This window comes from Oryctolagus cuniculus, chromosome 16, assembly GCF_051225735.1.
Source record: "Oryctolagus cuniculus isolate XC-2025 breed Fujian yellow rabbit chromosome 16, ASM5122573v1, whole genome shotgun sequence".
NCBI classification, from domain to species: domain Eukaryota; kingdom Metazoa; phylum Chordata; class Mammalia; order Lagomorpha; family Leporidae; genus Oryctolagus; species Oryctolagus cuniculus.
Genome location: NC_142882.1, coordinates 53,082,960 through 53,100,745, shown reverse-complemented (window position 1 = coordinate 53,100,745; position 17,786 = coordinate 53,082,960). Strand labels below are relative to the sequence as shown.

Genomic DNA, 17,786 nt, shown 5'->3' with positions numbered 1-17,786 from the left:
CTCACCAACCATGAAGGGTTATGATGCGGACAATAGAGGGTGGTGCGTGGGCAAAGCAAGTGAACGTAGATTTTACTGAGAAACAGAGACTCCTGCTTGCCGGGAGGGGTCCCCAGGTCTGGGCACTGGGGAGTGCGGATCAATTGCTCAATTCTTCCATGTAGCTTCTACACTGCAAGGGTCTGCCTTGTTTCTGTGTCTCGTGTAGCAGTCATGGCTCCTGACCAGTTCAAAAACATTGCCATGTCCACCACTTGGGACATGTGACGGCTGAGAAATCTTGTTGAGCTGACCAATTAAGGCAGGTTCTAAGCACTTGGGAGGTGCTGCTTTGTGGAGTGCTCTGGAGTTGATGCAGAGCCTGGTTTCTCCTAGGGTGACTGTGGGTGTGGGACCCACTGTTTTCCTAACTACCAGTCTTTTCCTTGCCTGGGGCGATGTCTGCGGGCTGTCTGATCAGCAGGTTTCCCTATCGGTAGGGACCGCCTGATTCCTTATTCCCACAGAGGCCTGTCCTAAATGCCTGTTCATCCTCCCCAGTCCTCACAGAAGGAGCAGGGGGCACTGTCGGAGCTGGGGCCCAATACCAGGCCAGCATATGAAATTCGTGGGTAAAGTTGGTCAACCCCTTTACCTGTGTTGTACGTGACAGAGATAATTAGTGATCATCCAGTGGCTACCGGAATAGAAATTCCAAGTGGTCTCATTCAGAATCGTAGAGGTTCTGGTGTACTTGGGCTTGGATTTGGAACACTTGCTACTATTTAATTTTTTAAAAGGATGTAAGAGTTCATCAGCCTCCTCACCTCCTATGCCCTCTTTAATTTTAACAGAGATGAAATAATGGCCCAGGGAATGTGGGGGATTGGATGAAGGACCTAGAGCAACAGTGCACACTGGAGCTGGGCTCTGAAGATTTTTAGCCTTTGCCTTGGTTCTTTTTAAACTTTTTCAGTCGAAGTTAAAATAGGCACATGGTAGCGAGTGTTTGGCATAGCCTAAGACTCGCATCTCCTGTCTGAGTCTTTGGGTTTGAGCCCCAGCTCTGCTCCTGATTCCAGCTTCCTGCTAATGCTCGCCCTCAGAGGCAGCAGGCGATGGCTCAAGTACCTGGGTCCCTGCCACCCCTGTGGGAGACCTGGGCTGCATTCCTCACTCCTGGCTTTGGGCCTAACCCAGCCTGGGCTGTTGCTGGCATTTGGGGAAAGGAACAGTTGATGGGAGATCTCTCTCTCTCTGTCTCTTTCTGCCTTTCAAATTTAAAAAGAAAAAAAAAAGTGGGCTTATATAGAAAAAGCAGAAAGCACCTGCCCTAATTCTTATTTCAAGGAAACCAATATTACAGGATGCTGGCTCACAGGTGGAGGCACAACAGTGCCGACCCATGGTTGTTCTTAATGGACAATAGAAATACTTTCAGGAAGATTTAGCTACCAGTGTAGCAACAGCAATAACAGATGTATTCAAAAACTCACAGTAGCAGCAAGTAATGTTTAATCTCCAGCAGAGAATCTGCCAAATCCCTTCTGATCATTCCTACAAACTCAGAATTTGTGATCACAGATCAGCTGGCCAGAGTTTCACCCTGAACTATTTGTAACTTTGTTTAGTCATTGTAAAACTGAATTTAAAAAAAGAAAGAAAGAAAAAAGAAGCGAAGCACCTTAAATTTTCTTTTGAAAAAGGCAAGGATGGGTTAAAGGACTTGTCTATTGATTGATCAGTTGGTTGATAGATACACACATACACACTTAAGAAAGTCAGTTCTTATTTTCATAATCATGTAGTTCCATTAAAAAGGATAATTTACATTTTTATAGGTGTTCGTTACAATATATTTTAGAATCGTCTAAACTTGTGGTTAATCAAACTGCCTCAAGCACTAGTTAAGGGAGTTCATCAGCTTGAGCCAGTGTGAAAACCTCAACAGTGACTTCACAAAGTCTATGAGGCTGATTGGGAAATGAATTAACAGTGAAATGCTGAATAATAGGCTGTTATTTATGCGGCCATTGTAATTACATAAGAACTGTGTCTGGACCGGTGCGGGACTCAAACCTCAGCAGCCAGGTGCTCATCACTGCATTTCCTTTGGCTTGTCCGTAAAATGACCCGAGTATTTGATGGGAAACAAACACTGGAGAAAAGGCAAGAGTGACCTAGCAGCCGCAGCAGCCCTCCCCGGGGCTATTTGGATCGGAAGACTGGCAAAGAGATTGCAGAGAGAGCTGTGGGCTTTGGGCAAGACTGCTGACCCTTCTGAGGAACTGGGAGATTGTTCTGGAAATTCCAGGAGGAAACTGCCTCTCTGGCCACACCAGTGAACCCTGGGATAGGCAGTGTGGCTCGTTAGAGACACATCCCTCTCTTGGAACTGGGAAATAGGTGTGACCAAATACCTGTGTTTCTGAGGGCACGGGGACACAAGCGTTTAAGGCCTGATTGAAAAGCGTATGGCAGGGTGGGCGTTGAACCTGGTGGTTAAGACGTCAGTTCAGATATCTGCAGTCGGTATTGGAGTACCCGAGTTTGATTTCTGGCTCCAGCTCCTGGTTCCAGCTTCCTGCCGGCGCAGATGCTGGGAGGCAACAGTGATGGCTCGAGTAATGGGGTCCCTGCCATCCACATGGGAGACCTGGATTGAGCTCCCAGCCCCAGCCTTTGCAGGCATTTGGGGTGTCAGCCAGAGGATGGAACCACACATGTACTCGCTCGCTCTCTCTCAGTTATTTCTATCTCTTTTACCTTTCAAATAAATTTTTAACAAATTTTTAATATGGCAATACCATTCAAAATCACAAACACACATATTGTTTGACCCAGCAGCATGGGTTGTAGTGGTTTTTAAAGGAGCTATATTCACACACACATGCAAAGTAGCATATGCTTAATTTACAACAGCTGTAGCTTCAAAACAACCCAAGTGCCCACCAGTAGGACACCTGTTAGGTAAAAGTGTGGCCCATCCGTGCAATGAAATATCATGCTACTGTTTATAAAGAAAATGCAGAATCCCTTTTCCCCCCAAACTTGTGCTATAAAGAGCAGCTGATAGACTTGGTAGAACGAGAGTGCAGAAGACATGGGAGGCGAGGCGGCAGGCACTGAGAGAGTGGGTGTGACCGTGTTTTCAGGAATCTACCAGAACTTGTTTCATCTCCCACAGGAAATCCAGTGACGACTCCTGGGTAAGCAACGGCACCTATTTGGAACTGAGAAAAGATCTTGGCTTTTCCAAACTGGACCATCCCGTCTTGTGGTGACAAAGGGCAGAAGAAGGAGGTGTGCTTCTCTTGTGTTTGCTTCCAGAAGCAGCACACAGCCGTCTACATATCTAAAAGATATTATCCAGAATGGCCACTCGTGCTTAGCTTAGCATTGTATTTAAGTACATACTTCTTCAGTGGGTTTCTTTGTAATTTTAAATGTTATCATGGTTTGTTGATATGAATGTAGGACACCTTGACATTTCTTTTTTATATACAAACTATTTAATAAAAATGAAAGATTGAATGTTACTGTGTGGGTTAAAAAGAAGCTTTAACACTAATTTTCCAAAGGATAGGGAAAATTCAAATTAAATTGATGCCTTATAAGATTATGTTGGAGGGGAAAGAAAGTCAACTTCTCCCAGGTGCATTAAGAACTAAGAATACCAGGATGCGCACCCATGCCTAAGCTGCCCGCGTGTAATTTGGTAGCTGAGATACCTGTTTGCTTCAGCTGGCTCTTGGATTGCACAGAACAGTTCTAATGGTTCTGGAGTCTGGAGAAGATGTCAATGGTTGGGGGAAGGCATGAACCTAGTGGAGTGTACCTTTTTCTATAGGGTAGACACGGTACCTTCTCCAAGGGGAAGCATTTGAACGTGTTCTTCACAATAGTTCTGCCGCCTTGTGTATAGAGCTGTGCCCTCCTGCTCAGCGCGATTGTCGTTAACCAGAGAAATCTCTGTGCATTCAGTGTCGTAACGACGTCCCAGGGAGGCAGGAGGAAGTTCCTCCTAAGAGCTGAATTTCTGATAAACTTTCCTGCTTCCCTGCACTCCCTAGCTTTCTGCCCCCTCCTGGTTGGCTGTATCCATCTCTGCAGAGGATAGAATGTCCCAGTTTAGGATAAAACACACCACACATTCCAACACAGCAGTTTGACTTTCAAAAAGTTTAGCAAAATAACTAGCTGTTCTGAACAACCCACCATGTTTTTCTGAAATACTGTTTGGATATTTTCTACCTCTTAATAAACACTGTATTTTAGATCTTGTATAAAAAGTTTGACCATCTGCCTTATAGACAAATGTCGAGACTTGATGATATCTGTGTTGTATTCTGATAAAACTGTGTCTTATCCCTTTCCTATACTTCTTATTCTTATACTCTTTTGTGAGCTTTGCAGCGGTCTCAAATAACACAGATTATAACTACTACAAGGGGAAACTTTAAATGATAATAATATGAATTGTGCAGTAGCTGAATTGTGTTATCACAGCAGTTCCAACTACTGCCCAGATGACATTAAAACCAAAGTCTACTTGTTAAGCCTTTAATTCCCACGACAATCCTATGGAATATCACGTGTGTGGCAAAGTGATTTCTCCAGGAAACATTTTTATGCGTGGCAAAGAATTTCAGAACAGGCAGAATGGATGGACGAGGAATAAACAAACACCAAGGCAAGGATGCATGTCCAGCGTCACACCAAATGATGAGTTGAGCCGCGTTGCATTTTCAAAATGGAGAGTTGTTTCTGGTGGATCAGGAGCGTGTTGGCATCTGCAAGTGACTGGCATTTTAAGACAACTCATTAAATATTGGATTCGCTTATTCTATTTTATGGCGACATCAAGAGGAACACAGTATGCATATCATTTCCATCTCTAAGCAGCAAGATGACACACTCTTCGGGATGTGCTTTGTTCTTTGCTTCTCAAGCATTGATCCAAATTCTGCTCACAGATCAGAGGAAGCGAGCTGTGGATTTAAGGGTACTCCAGGGGAAGACAAATCTGGTTTCCCAATGTGAGGGGAAGTGTAGAATTTTAGTAATATTGGCCGTTAAATAGGCCTGCTTCAGCGGCTGGCTCAAAAGAGAAAACCATGACGATATATAACCAAAACACACCGCCCGAATGGAAGCTTCATCACGCAGTATTTGGAAACTCCTTAATTGTCCTGAGGCTGTTATTTCAATTGATCGTGTTTTTTTTTACTTTGGAATCACAAGGATGACGGGACCAAAGGCCACCTTTGTATGTCACCTTCTTTGAGATGGGGCTGAAGGGCATTAAAAGAGGATGTAGAACTACATGAATTTAAGCCTACCATTCAACCCCGGGGCTTTTCTGAAGGTAAACAGCATGGTGATACTTCCTGATATTTGAATTTTAAATCTGCACTGAAGGGGAAATGGCTTCCTTTTCCTTGAGTCCCTTTTCTCACTCAAAAGCACTTTTCTACCAAATGTGTGCTCCCAGGGTGTTAGATCATTTTCAAATGAAAAAAGCAGAAACATGGCATTGTTTGGGAAGACTTGAGGTAGAATTTAATTTTCTGGACTTTGAACCTACGAAGTAAGCAATGCCAATCACCACTGCATCCGAGATACGTGTCTGAACCTAGATTTGATTCCTGCTAATCTCATCCCAAATGAATGGTGAATTTCACAGATACTCCTGGAAATGGGACTTGGTGCAGGCCACCAAGCTGCTGCATTTCTCCCGGACTGACTGCGCCCAAATGCAGGGAGTGTGATGGGCTTGAGCCCACAGGCTCCAGTGCAGCCGGGAGCAGACCAGCGCCCTCCCAGGCCCCGAAGCACCTGCTGCTTTCCAGGTCCGAGATAACACTGAGAGTCCCATGCTGCTTCTCCATGCACCTGCGCTCCCGGAAGCCAGGCTGACTCTGGGACTAGCTAAACAGGTGGGAGTCCGCTTCAGGACAGCAGACCAGATACCTTCCAAGTATCCCCAGGGCCCCAAGAGCCCCCCACCCCACTCTTCACTGACTCCTGGGGGACTCCCTGGGGGAGAAAGCCACAAACTGGATTTTTTCAAATATTTGCTTCCTCTGGCTGCTGCTTTTCTCCTGTTCTCCTTTTCTTGACTTCCAACCAATCTTTCGCTTGGGCTTCAAGCACTGTTCTTCATCTGTATTTTCCAGATTCATGACTATCTTGTTCTGTTCAAAACAACAAGCCTAAAAGAAAAATAATAATGATGTTTTTATTTGGCTATTGGATCTTGATGTAGGCCTACTATGTGTCCAGCAAGTTGTGTTGTGCCTTCTGGTTATTGTAGAATTTCTGCAGACCTGTAGGTTAAGAGTTGGAGCAATAAGTTGTTCTTAGGATCTTAGGAATGATAGTTCCAGTGTATGGGCATAATTTATTTGAAGGTCTTTAATTTTGATATTAACCACGCATAAATCTATTTTTGCTACCAAATGATAGCTATTTTCATGTGCTCTATTTTCCTTGGCATTGTATTAATCTGGTACTCAGTGTTAGCCTTTGTTTTTCTGTGTTGGAAATGTGTAGCACATAAGTATCTGCGAATCACGACCATCTACAATGCAAACCATTTCTGAAGACTTTGGTTCGGGGGCGTGCAATGATCAGAAGTGGCTGTTTTACTTGTGGCGATTTTACCTTCTCCTCTGCCTCTTGGGGGAAGCTTCTTTTTTTCATGGATCTTTGTATGTGTTCCATGGCACCATTTGTACAGTTATGTTCTGTTTAAATCCCATCCTTCTACCCATGCCCCTCCAGCTCCCCACAAGCTCTTGTTACTTGTGTCTTCCCCTCATGTACTAGTTGAATAAACAACATTGGAAAAAGGCCACCTTTGTTTTTCAGGGTTGATGAGTACATGTGGTTGTACAAGGGGACAAGAACAAGACTCTTACCCAGGCTTATTTAAGCAAGAAACACGCCGGGGATGGGGATTGGAGATAGACACTGAGACACAAAGGAACTTAGAAGGCAAATAGTCGCTATAGTCTTGGTCCCAACATTTCTGTGTCCTACCAGCGAAAAGGAAAATGCTAAGTACCATTACCAGTAGGGGGCACAGTTCTTAAAGTGTAGTCCCCAGGGTAAGAGAGGGGCCCAGGAAAACCCCAAAACAAGCACCTGGACTTTAGAGTCACCAAAATAGTTCATGGCTGAGCTTTCGGAGGCTTTTCCAGGAAGCCTTGGCCGGGATAGGACTTGTGAAATGATTTAAGTGCCTGTGTGTTTTACCAAGGGTGAATCATGATTAACAATGCCCTTTAAAAACTCTTCGGTCCTTTGTGGTATCACTACTGTTGTAAAGGTTTTCATGAGCTAAGAGCAAGCTCTCTTTCTTATTAACTGCCATAATTTAAACAGATATCAGACCGGGGAAGATAAATCAACATAAGCAGTGATTATCAAATTTGGCTAATGTCCTGAGGGTAATTGGCACCACACATACACACACATAATCCAGGGAGGAAGAAGCCCAGACAATCTGAGATAGGTCCTCTCTCCAAAAGTGCCTGAGCGTGACCAGAACAGACTAAGTGATCAGATTAGACTACATCGAAAAAAATAGACATTGATTTGTGCCACTGTCGCCATTCCCAGGTGCACAGGTTGGTGGTATTATGCATATTCAGGCTGCTGTACAACCATCACCACTGTCTACTGCCAGCACTCTGCTGTCATCCCACACTCCCAACACTACTTTCTAACTAAATCTTAAAACCAAACCTTTATTTATTGATTTATTTATGTATTTATTTATTTTGCTAACCAATAAGTGAAGGGCACATGAAGCCACTCAGATCAGTTTTTGGCAAGATGACAGAGCTGTGTTTTTCTCACTTCTGAGTTATAGTGTGAAGTTGCATTAGGCAGCCTCCATTCGCCGGAAAAGTTCACTGACAGCCAGAGGTTAAGCCACTCCACCCAGCTGGCATAACTCATCAGTGACTGTGCGGGTGCTGCTGTGTGTCCGCCGTGTTTCCAAACCCAGCTCCTAATGCTGCACAGTGACATGCAGCATGGCCCCAGTGGCCTTTTCTAGCCCCAGTGTAAGTGCGAGTTTTCTCATCTTTTTAAAATCTATTTACAGGGTCAGCGCTGCGGCATACTGGGTAAAGCTGCCACCTGCAGTGCAAGCATCCCATATGGGCACTGGTTTGAGTCCCAGCTGCTCTACTTCTGATCCCTCTCTCTGCTGTGGCCTGGGAAAGCAGTGGAAGATGACCCAAGTTCTTGGGCCCCTGCACCCGTGTGGGAGACCCAAAAGAAGCTCCTGGCTCCTGGCTTCAGATTGGCACAGCTTTGGTTGTTGTGGCCAACTGGGGAGTGAACAAGTGGATGGAAGACTCTCTCTCTCTCTCTCTCTCTCTCTCTCTCCCCCCCTCCCTCTCCCCCTCCCTCTCCCTCTCTCCCTCTCCCTCCCTCCCTCTCTCCCTCCCTCCCTCTCTGCCTCTCCTTCTCTCTCTGTGTAACTCTGACTTTCAAATAAATACATAAATATTTTTTAAAATTTTATTTACTTATTTGAAAAGCAAAGAGAGGAGAGAGGGCTTCCATCTGCTAACTCACTCTCTAGTGGCCACAACAGCCAGGGCTGATCAGGCAGAAGGCAGGAACCAGTAACTCCATCTGGGTCTCCTACATGGATGGCAGGGGCCAGTATCTGCTGTTGTCCCAGGCACATTAGCAGAAAACTGTATGGGAACTAAAGCAGCCGGGACTCAAACCAGCACTCTGATATGGGATGTTAGTGTGGCAAGCGACAGCTTAACCCACTATGCCACAATGCTGGCCTCGTGTTATCTTAATTCCAAAGGCCTCCTCTTATCTTTGAAGCAGACACAGGCAGCTCCATGCACAGAAAATCCCCCTTGGCTGGACTTGGGAAACCTGATTCCAGTTGGTGGTGAGAGCTTGGCTGGACCACGCCCCTCCTGCCAATGTCATCACCAGAGTGAATGGACAGATTATCCTAAAAGTTCTCTCAATGCTACCACTCTGGCACTTGAAGAATGGGCAGATATATTCTTCAGGCAGCGAATGCTCGTGCGCACCAAACATGTGCCGGTCTGTGCTAGTGTGGAGCTTGCCTTCAGATTGCAGAACCTGCCCTAAGTGCCTCTTCGGTGGAAGTGACTTGGCCGTTTGCAAGAATTCCATGGCATGTGAACAATGAGGCGGCGGGAGATGTGATTTCCAATCAGTTGTAGACAGCAGTGGGGTAGAGGAGTTATGGGATACCAGAAGGAAGGAGCTGACAATACAGGAAGTGGGAGCCCAAGGCTGGGGTGCTGCAATGCTTAAAACCAGTTGACCATGGGCCAAATGAATCTTGAAAGCCCTTTATGGTAAAAGGAGGAATGCAATCATTTCTCTTTTTTTTAAAGATTTATTTTATTTATTTGAAAGGCAGAGTTACAGGGAGAGGTAGAGACAGAAAGAGAGGTCTTCCATCCTCTGGTTCACTCCCCAGATGGCCACAATGGCCGGAGCTGCGCCGATCCGAAGCCAGGAGCCAGGAGCTTCTTCTGGGTCTCCCACGTGGGTGCAGGGGCCCAAGTATGTGGGCCATCTTCTACTGCTTTCCCAGGCCATAGCAGAGAGCTGGATCAGAAGAGGAGCAGCCTTGAACTGGCACCCATATGGGATGCCAGCGCTTCAGGCCAGGGCTTTAACCCTCTGTGCCACAGCACTGGCCCCAACAATCATTTCTTAATATTATTTCAGTCTTTTCTAGGTCAGGATCTATGCTTTCTAGCACCTTGTAAATGGTGAGACTTTAACACACGAGACAAAGCATTGTCCCAGGGAACTGCAAAGAAGGTATGTGTGCAACTGCAAGATCATTCAGGATCTCCTATTAATAAGATGATCTTTTCTCTCTCAAAGAATCAATAAGATGATCAATAATCTACCAACACGATTATCTTTCCCTTCTCAAGGACAGGTTACTCCCCACACAGGGCCTTGCTTCTGTACTTGCTAACAACTTTCTTATCTGAATTTCCTTTCTCCACCTCCTGGCTTCTCTTTGTAGTTTCTCTGTGGTTACCTCTCAGCTTCTGCATCTGACCAGCTTAACATATCTGTTGTGTCAGGCCATCCCATTGGCTGCTGATGTCACTATGAGTTGACTACACTTGGGTTACAGGGACAGTGCTGGTCCACCAGCTGAGGCTTAGGGGAGAGGCACATGGTTCCAGTATGGCCACTGATGCAGAAATAACCACTTCGAAGGGAGATGGTAGAGTGCAGAGGCCCTGGGACGTGCTGTCTGTTCCGCACCCTGGCAGCTTCCCACAGGTCTCCCCATGGCTAGTCCTCCCTTAATCCGATCTAACAGGAGCGTGGCCTGGGTACACGGTTATCCAGCTAACAGCAACACTCCCCAGACTCCGCTCAGCCTGGCCATGAAACTGGATTATAATGAAGGAGAAGCGGTCTGTGCAGCTTCAGGATTGAGTCTTCATTTTCATTTTACTTGAAAAGCAGAAAGAGACAGATCTGCCAGTTCATTCCCCAAATGCCTGCAATGACCAGAGCTGGACCAACCAAAGGCAAGAGCCCAGAGCTCCATCTGGTCTCCTGCATGAATGGCAGGGACCCAAGTCCCTGGTCATCACCTGCTGCCTCCCAGGGTGTGCACCCCCTGGAAGCTGCAGCTGGGAGTGGAGCTGGGGCTCCAGACCAGGCTCTTTGACATGGAATGTAGACCTCCCAAGGGGCACCTTAACCGCTGAGCTAAAAGCCCACTGCTGGGCTGAGATTTTAAATGCAAAGTGCTGAGACTTCCAGTCCCCTCCTCCCTTCCCTACTGGCTGCTCAGGGGCAGAATGATGGAAGCAGCACACTGCCAAGCCAACAACCTAAACAGAACCCTAGGAACCAGTACCTAGGGCAACCAACTTGTCCCATTTTGCCCAGGACTCTCCTACTTCCTGCATTAAAGGTCGTGTGAACCGAGAACCTCCCCATGTTGGACAAACTGAGACAGGTGATGTGCCCATGGCATCCAGCTGCCACACTGGCCCCAGAACACCTTTTGAACTCTTGTTGGAGTGAAACCAGAACAAAACTATACAAAGAACTTCTCTGTTGATTAAGACACTCTATCGGGGGGGCCTCTTTGTTTACATCCCATCCTGTTTCTTGGTGAACACAAACACATTTGGTCGTCCACTTTGCTGTTGCCATGGCCCAGCCTGAGGACTGCCCTTGAAGACTGAAGAACCTCAGACAGGCTTTCAGACCCACTGCCTCATCAGAGTCAGAGTTACATTACCAAGAAAGAAAGAGATCTTCCATCTGCTGGTTAACTCCCCTGATGGTCCAACTACCTGGGACCAGGAGCCTCTTGTGTATCTCCCACATGGATGGGAGGGGCCCAGGTAGTTGGGCCGTCTTCCACTGCTTTCCCAGGCCATGAGCAGGGAGCTGGATTGGGAGTGGAGCAGCCAGGACCAGGCTGGCACCCATATGGATGATGGCTGCAGGCGGCAGCCTTCCCCACTCTACTGCAATGCTGGCCCCACGATCAGTCTATTCTAACTCCCCTGCCTCCCCTGCCCTAATCTCATGCCCAGCCTTTTTTCCTTAGGACCTATTTATTTATTTGAAAGGCAGAGCTAAACAGAGTGAGATCAAGAAAGAGAGAGAGAGAGACCTCCCATCTGCTGCCTCACTCCCCAAATGGCCACAAATAGCAAAGTCTCAGCCAGGCTGAAGCCAGGAGCCTGGAATTCCATCTGCGATTCGCACAGAGGTGGCAGGGACCCAGGTACTTGGGCCATCTTCTGCTGCCTTCGCAGGTGCGTTAGCAGGGAGCTGGATGGGAAGCAGAGCAGCCAGGACTCAAACTGGTGCTCCAACAAGGGATGCCGGCTTTGCATGTGGTGGCATCACCTGCTGTGCCAGGGCACCAGCCCCTGCCCAGGCTTTTACAGGGAGATTTTGTGAGTGGCAGATGGGGGGATGGAGTGGTTTCAAGGCCCAATAGATTTTTCTTTTCTTTTCTAAACTACATAAAATATGTTTTTCGCAGAAAAATTAGAAAATGGAGTTTTATTTCACACACATTATAAATAAATAAATGAGAACATCACAACTCATTAGAACGTAATCCTCTGTCACAATGAGAGACCCCCCACGTCGGAGCATGTAGGACTCCTGAGCGGGGCTGGTTGTTGGGGCCAAGGGTGGGCGCTCAGAGAAGTCGGTGCGTGGGCTGGGGTGGCCTTGCTGCGCGGTGAGGTCTCCTTTCTGGAGCCATTGGCCCTCTATGTGTCTGGATTTCTCCCGAGGAGCTCTGGTTTCAGATACCTCACCCTTTGCCCCCAAGAGCTACAAAACCACAAACTTGCAGTGGTTCCGTTCCTAAGCTCCATTTCAGCATGGCTTCTTGCTCTCCAAAGCAACCCTGAGAAGCCCGGGTCACACCTTGGATGTGGTTTCTGGCTCCCTTAGCACACAAGGCCAGACGCTGATGCATCGTGGGATTCTAGAGAATCACCTCTGTGGGCAGCTTCAAGGGCTCCAAATTTTAATTTATGTCTTTCATTTTTTTTCTTTTTAAATGACATGTAGCAATCATACACATTTATGGAGTACAGTGTGATAGCTCATTGCATGTGTATAATATGTAAAGGCCAAATCACGATATTTAGCATATTCATGTCATACATGTGTCATTTATTAGTGCTTTGTGTTGCTTAATTAAAACACCTCCCCCCCACCCAGAAAAATAAATACAGGAGCCAACATTGCAGCTCAGCGGGTTAAGCCACCATCTGTGACACCTGTAGTCCATATGAGCACCAGTTCAAGTCCCAGCTGCTCCACTTCCAATTCAGCTCCCTGCTAATGTGCCTGGGAAGGCAGTAGGGGATGACCCAAGTGTTTGGGCCCCTGCCATTCTATGAGAGACTCAGATTGAGTTCTAGGCTCCTGACTATAGCATGGCCCAATCCCAGCTGTCGCAGTCATTTGGGAAGTGCAACCAGCAGATAGAAGATCTGTCTCTCATCTTTCCCTTTCTCTGTGTCACTCTGCCTTTCAAATAAATATTTTTAAAATATAAAAAGAAATTTCCCATTCCATATTTCTTCTGACAAGTTCAGCCTGTATAAGGAACTCAATATGTTATTTTCCATAAAAGCTTCCTTGTGATTCATATTTTTTTGGGAAAAGATTTTATTTATTTGAGAAGTAGAGTTACAAACAGAGAGAAAAGTCTTCCATCCTCTGGTTCACTCCCCAAATGGCCACAACCACCAGAGCTAAGCCAGTCTGAAGCCAGGAGCCTGGAGCTTCTTTTGGGTTTTCCACATGGGTACAGGGGCCCAAAGACTTGGGCCATCTTCTACTGCTTTCCCAGGCCATAGCAGAGAGCTGGATCAGAAGTGGAACAGCCAGGACTCGAACCGGCACCCATATGGGATGCTGGCACTGCAGGCAGTGGCTTTACCCACTTCGCCACAGCGCCGGCCATGATTTGTATATTTTTCATGATGAAATTTCTGTTCATTTACTTAATAAAAGTAATTAATTACTTTTTGAAAAATCTTTAATCATTATAACTTAATGGGAAAGAATAAACTGAAAATTTCCCATGTTTGCACAGCCCCAAGAAAACACTGGTAATGTTTTGGCTCATAACATTTTATATTTTAGCACTATTTCAATTCCTGTGTATATGCACACATATAAATGCATCTCTAGTCTTTTAAGAAATAAAAGGACATGACTCATACCAGATTGGCTCAAAAATGAATCACCTCTGGAGGAAGTGGGAGCAGTGACCTAAAGGAGAAAAGTGGAAGGCTGACGGAATGTGCTTTTGGTTCCTGTGTCACTCGCTCATTTGCTTAGGAGAGCTTGTACCTGCTGCAGCAGGTTTTGATGAAGGTGATTCATTAAGACCTTAAATTTTTTTTTTAAGATTTATTTAGGGTCCAACACTGTGGCACAGTGGGTAAAGCCGCCTCCTGTAGTGCCGGCATCCCATATGGGCACCAGTTCAAGTCTCGGCTACTCCTCTTTCCATCCAGTTCTCTGCTATGGCCTGGGAAAGCAGTAGAGGATGGCCCAAGTCTTTGGGCCCCTGCACCCATGTGGGAGACCCAGAAGAAGCTCCTGGCTCCTGGCTTCGGATCAGCGCAGCTCCTGCCGCTGCGGCCATTTGGGGAGTGAACCAGCGGATGGAGGACCTCTCTCTGCCTCTCCTTCTCTCTGTGTAACTCTGCCTTTCAAATAAATAAATATTTTTTTAAAAAAAGATTTATTTATTCATTAGAAAGGCAGAGATACAGAGAGGCAGAGGCAGAGAGAGAGAGAGGTCTTCCATCCACTGGTTCACTCCCTAGATGGCTGCAACGGCTGGAGTTGCGCCAATCCAAAGCCAGGAGCCAGGAGTTTCCTCTGGGTCTCCCACATGGGTGCAGGGGCCCAAGGACTTGGGCCATTTCTGCTTTCCCAGGCCATAGCAGAGAGCTGGATGGAAAGAGGAGTAGCCGGGACTTGAACCGGTGTCCATATGGGATGCCGGCACTACAGGCGGCGGCTTTACCTGCTACACAACAGCATCAGCCCCCAAGACCTTAATTTTAATTGTACTTTTAAGTGACACGGTGCAATATTGAAGACCTGGTTGGAAAATGGAATCTCAGATTTACTTCAGAACAGAATGGTGTGTAGGGTAGATGTAGATAAAATAAGACTTTGTGTACATTGATAATTATTGAAGCAGGGTGATGGGTAGAGGGGAGTTTATTGCACTACTCCATTTCTGTGGTCCAGCCTTGACATTTTTCATAATATAAAGTTAGCAAAGGGGGGTGGGCCTCTGGCCTGGCAGTGAAGATGCCATCAAAGGGCTTGGGTTCGAGACCTGATTCCAGATTGCTAACAATGCACACCCTGGGAGGCAGCAGCTGAAGGAATGCTCAAGGACTTGGTTCCTGCCACCCACATAGGTGATCGGGATGGAGTTCCTGGCTCCTGGCTTCAGCCTGGCCCAGACCCAGCTGGTGCAGGGCATTTGGGAATGAACCAGTAGCAAGAGCGTTCTCATTTACACACATACTCTCTCTCTGCCTCTTAAATAAATAGATTATATAAGTAGGTAGATAGATGGATAGATAGATAGATATAGATAAAACAGCAATTAAAACCAGGAACCGGCTCACAGTGAAAGGTAAAATCAGACTGAGGTCCCACCACCTTCTCAATTCTAAGACTTCTCTTTCTCAGCAGATGGATCTGGATCCCATCCACCAGGGTCACTGCCCAGGTTCTCCGCCTCACCATACTCATCCTCAGCAGAGAGTCTAAGAGTTTGGTTTGGGGGGGGGGGCAAGAAGGGAAGACAGCAACCTCAAGGAGTCCCGCAGCCTTTACAAGCTTTAAGGATTATGGAATTCTAGTCATCTTACCCTGTATTATGTTTGTATTCTAAACAACATGAATTTTTGAAAATTTATATTTTTTTGAGAGGTACAGAGAGTGATAAAGAGCAAACTTCCATCTGCTAGCTTACTCCCCAAATGTCCACAGTGGCCTAGGCTGAGCAGGAGATAAAACCAGGAGCTGGAAGTTCAAGCCAGGTCTCCCACGTGAAGGACAGGAACCCAACTACTTGAGCTACACCAGTGGCAGGAAGCTTTAGTCCAGAGCCAGAGTCAGATATCCAACCCAGATGTCAATCACAGGCATCCTGCCTGGCACCAATCACTAGGCTCAACAATTGCCCCAAAGCAAATCATTTAATTCCTCTGAGCCTCGATTTCCAAACTAGTTACCTGGAGATAATCACTCTGATTTCACGTACAGAAATTAATGAAATGATTGTATAAAAAGTATTTAGCAGCGTGCTGGACCCATAGCTGGTGGTCAGTATTCATTCTGTCCCCTTCTTGACACAAGGGTTATAGGTTATTTGAATACAATGGTTTTGTCTTCCTAGACTTAAGATAGAGACAGGAATATAATGTGTCCACATAGTATTTTGTAACAGGATGAGAAAAAGAATTAACGTAAAACCTGGTATTGGAGTTCCTCTTAGGAAAAGAACTGTCTTCATTGGGAAACTGAATTGATGGAGGACGAAGAAACCAACCGCAGAGATGACAAAACCTCAAGACCACCTATTGTGCAACATTTGGTTGCTTGCTTTGCTTTCTTGTAAGTTCTGTTTCCCCAAGTTCTCATAACATCTTCCACATACATATGCCTGGTGTGGGTGGGATTTCTGTAAATGAAAGACGAGGCTGGATTCCATATTTGGATCAGTTCCAAAGAAACTGGGTAAGCACAGTGAGATTGCTGGAATCTTTTTTAAAAAACTTTTTAAAATAATTTATTTGAAATGCAGAGTCACAGAGAAACAAAGAGAAAGAGACATCCTCCAACCGTTGGTTCACTCCCCAAATTCCTAAAACAACTAAGTCTGGGCCAGACTGAAGCCAGGAGCCAGGAACTCCATCCAGGTCTCCCAAGTGGGTGTCAGGAAATCAAGTACTTGAGCCATCATCTGCCACCTGCCAGGCACATTAGCAGGAAGCTGGATCCAAAGCACAGGAGCCAGGACTCAAACTGGCCCTCCAGTGGGGGACGTGGGTGTCCCAAGGGTAGCTTAACCTCTGTGCCACTACACTGTTCCCAGACCTAGGATCTTAAAAGTCGGAAGTGATCATGAGACTGAAGTTCTGGGAAAAGCATGAGATCTTTTGGGAGATCCTGGCTCTTTATCGAGGGTTCAGGATGAAAGATGGGCTGGGGGTTGGATTGGGGGAAGCAAAGCAAGTGATTCAAGTGACGCCAATGGGAAATGACTTTATGCTGCTCGTCACCGGGCAGCAGGTCCGATAGAGCTCCTCAGGGCCAGCCTGGGGAGCTCAGGGGCCGAGCGGCAAAGGAACCACACCAGAGCCGGGAGATCAGTCAACGCCCAGGCCGCAGCCAGATTCTCGACTTTATTGGGAGGGGAAGAGCTTTTATAGACACAGAAAGGGGCCTGTCCAGGGCACAAGGGAACTGAGCCAACCAGCTGAAAGGTAAGGCAGGACACGAGCCGGGCACACCCTCAAGGACCTATCACAGCCGAGGACACATACTGTCCATGAATACAGAAGTCTCCTGTCAGGCTAGGTACCACCCCCGGGGTCCATCTTGGATTGTTGGAAACACTGAGTCACTGGGATGCAGAAATGCGGCAAACTCGAGCGAAGGCTTAGCGGTCTTGTCAAGCGAAGGCTTAGCAACTAGCGGTCTTGTCAAGCGAAGGCTTAGCAACTTTGTTTCCTTTTCAATTGGAGCCCCCCACAACTTTAAGAGCCATCACTTCTTGGACGCAGCCATGATGGAGTTGTTGTAGAGGAGATCAAGGGTGAGCAAGGCCTGGAAGCCCTTAAAACCAGGACTGGCACTGATACCGGGATCTCTCAGAAAGACCAAGTTTTCCTTTCCCAAAGAAAGCAGGATAATTTGTTTATGACCCAAGCCTCACATACTTTCAACAGAGGTTTGTGCATCCAAGACACAGCCATCCATGTGAGTGTAGGACATTGGAGGTAAAAGGAGAGGAGAAACAAGGTGATCTTTGTGCTGGGACCAGGGGCACAGGCAGTTATGGCCTTCCCATAACCCCAGTAACTAGAGCTTTCCATAACTGACCAAGGAGTTAGAACAACTTTGAAGGCGAGCTCTTCCAGAGAACATGTTCATTTGTATACTGTCGTCCTCTGCATCCACTGGGAATTGGCTCCAGGATCCCCCTCCCTTCCATA

General features: G+C 46.6%; 2 protein-coding genes across 9 annotated transcripts in view; both read left to right on the top strand.

Moving 5' to 3' along the window:
- Nucleotides 1–6,836, top strand: part of OSBPL3 (oxysterol binding protein like 3) — a 282,066-nt gene extending 275,230 nt beyond the window's left edge. For all 8 annotated transcript variants that reach the window (XM_089315399.1, XM_051852838.3, XM_051852843.3 and 5 more), the window contains one exon: nucleotides 3,167–6,836. In XM_089315399.1, coding sequence (XP_089171525.1) covers nucleotides 3,167–3,263 — 97 coding nt within the window. In that variant the 3' untranslated portion in view covers nucleotides 3,264–6,836. The remainder of the gene's footprint in view (nucleotides 1–3,166) is intronic.
- GSDME (gasdermin E) overlaps nucleotides 1–17,786 on the top strand; it is a 376,936-nt gene that overhangs the window by 275,226 nt on the left and 83,924 nt on the right. The window lies entirely within an intron of this gene.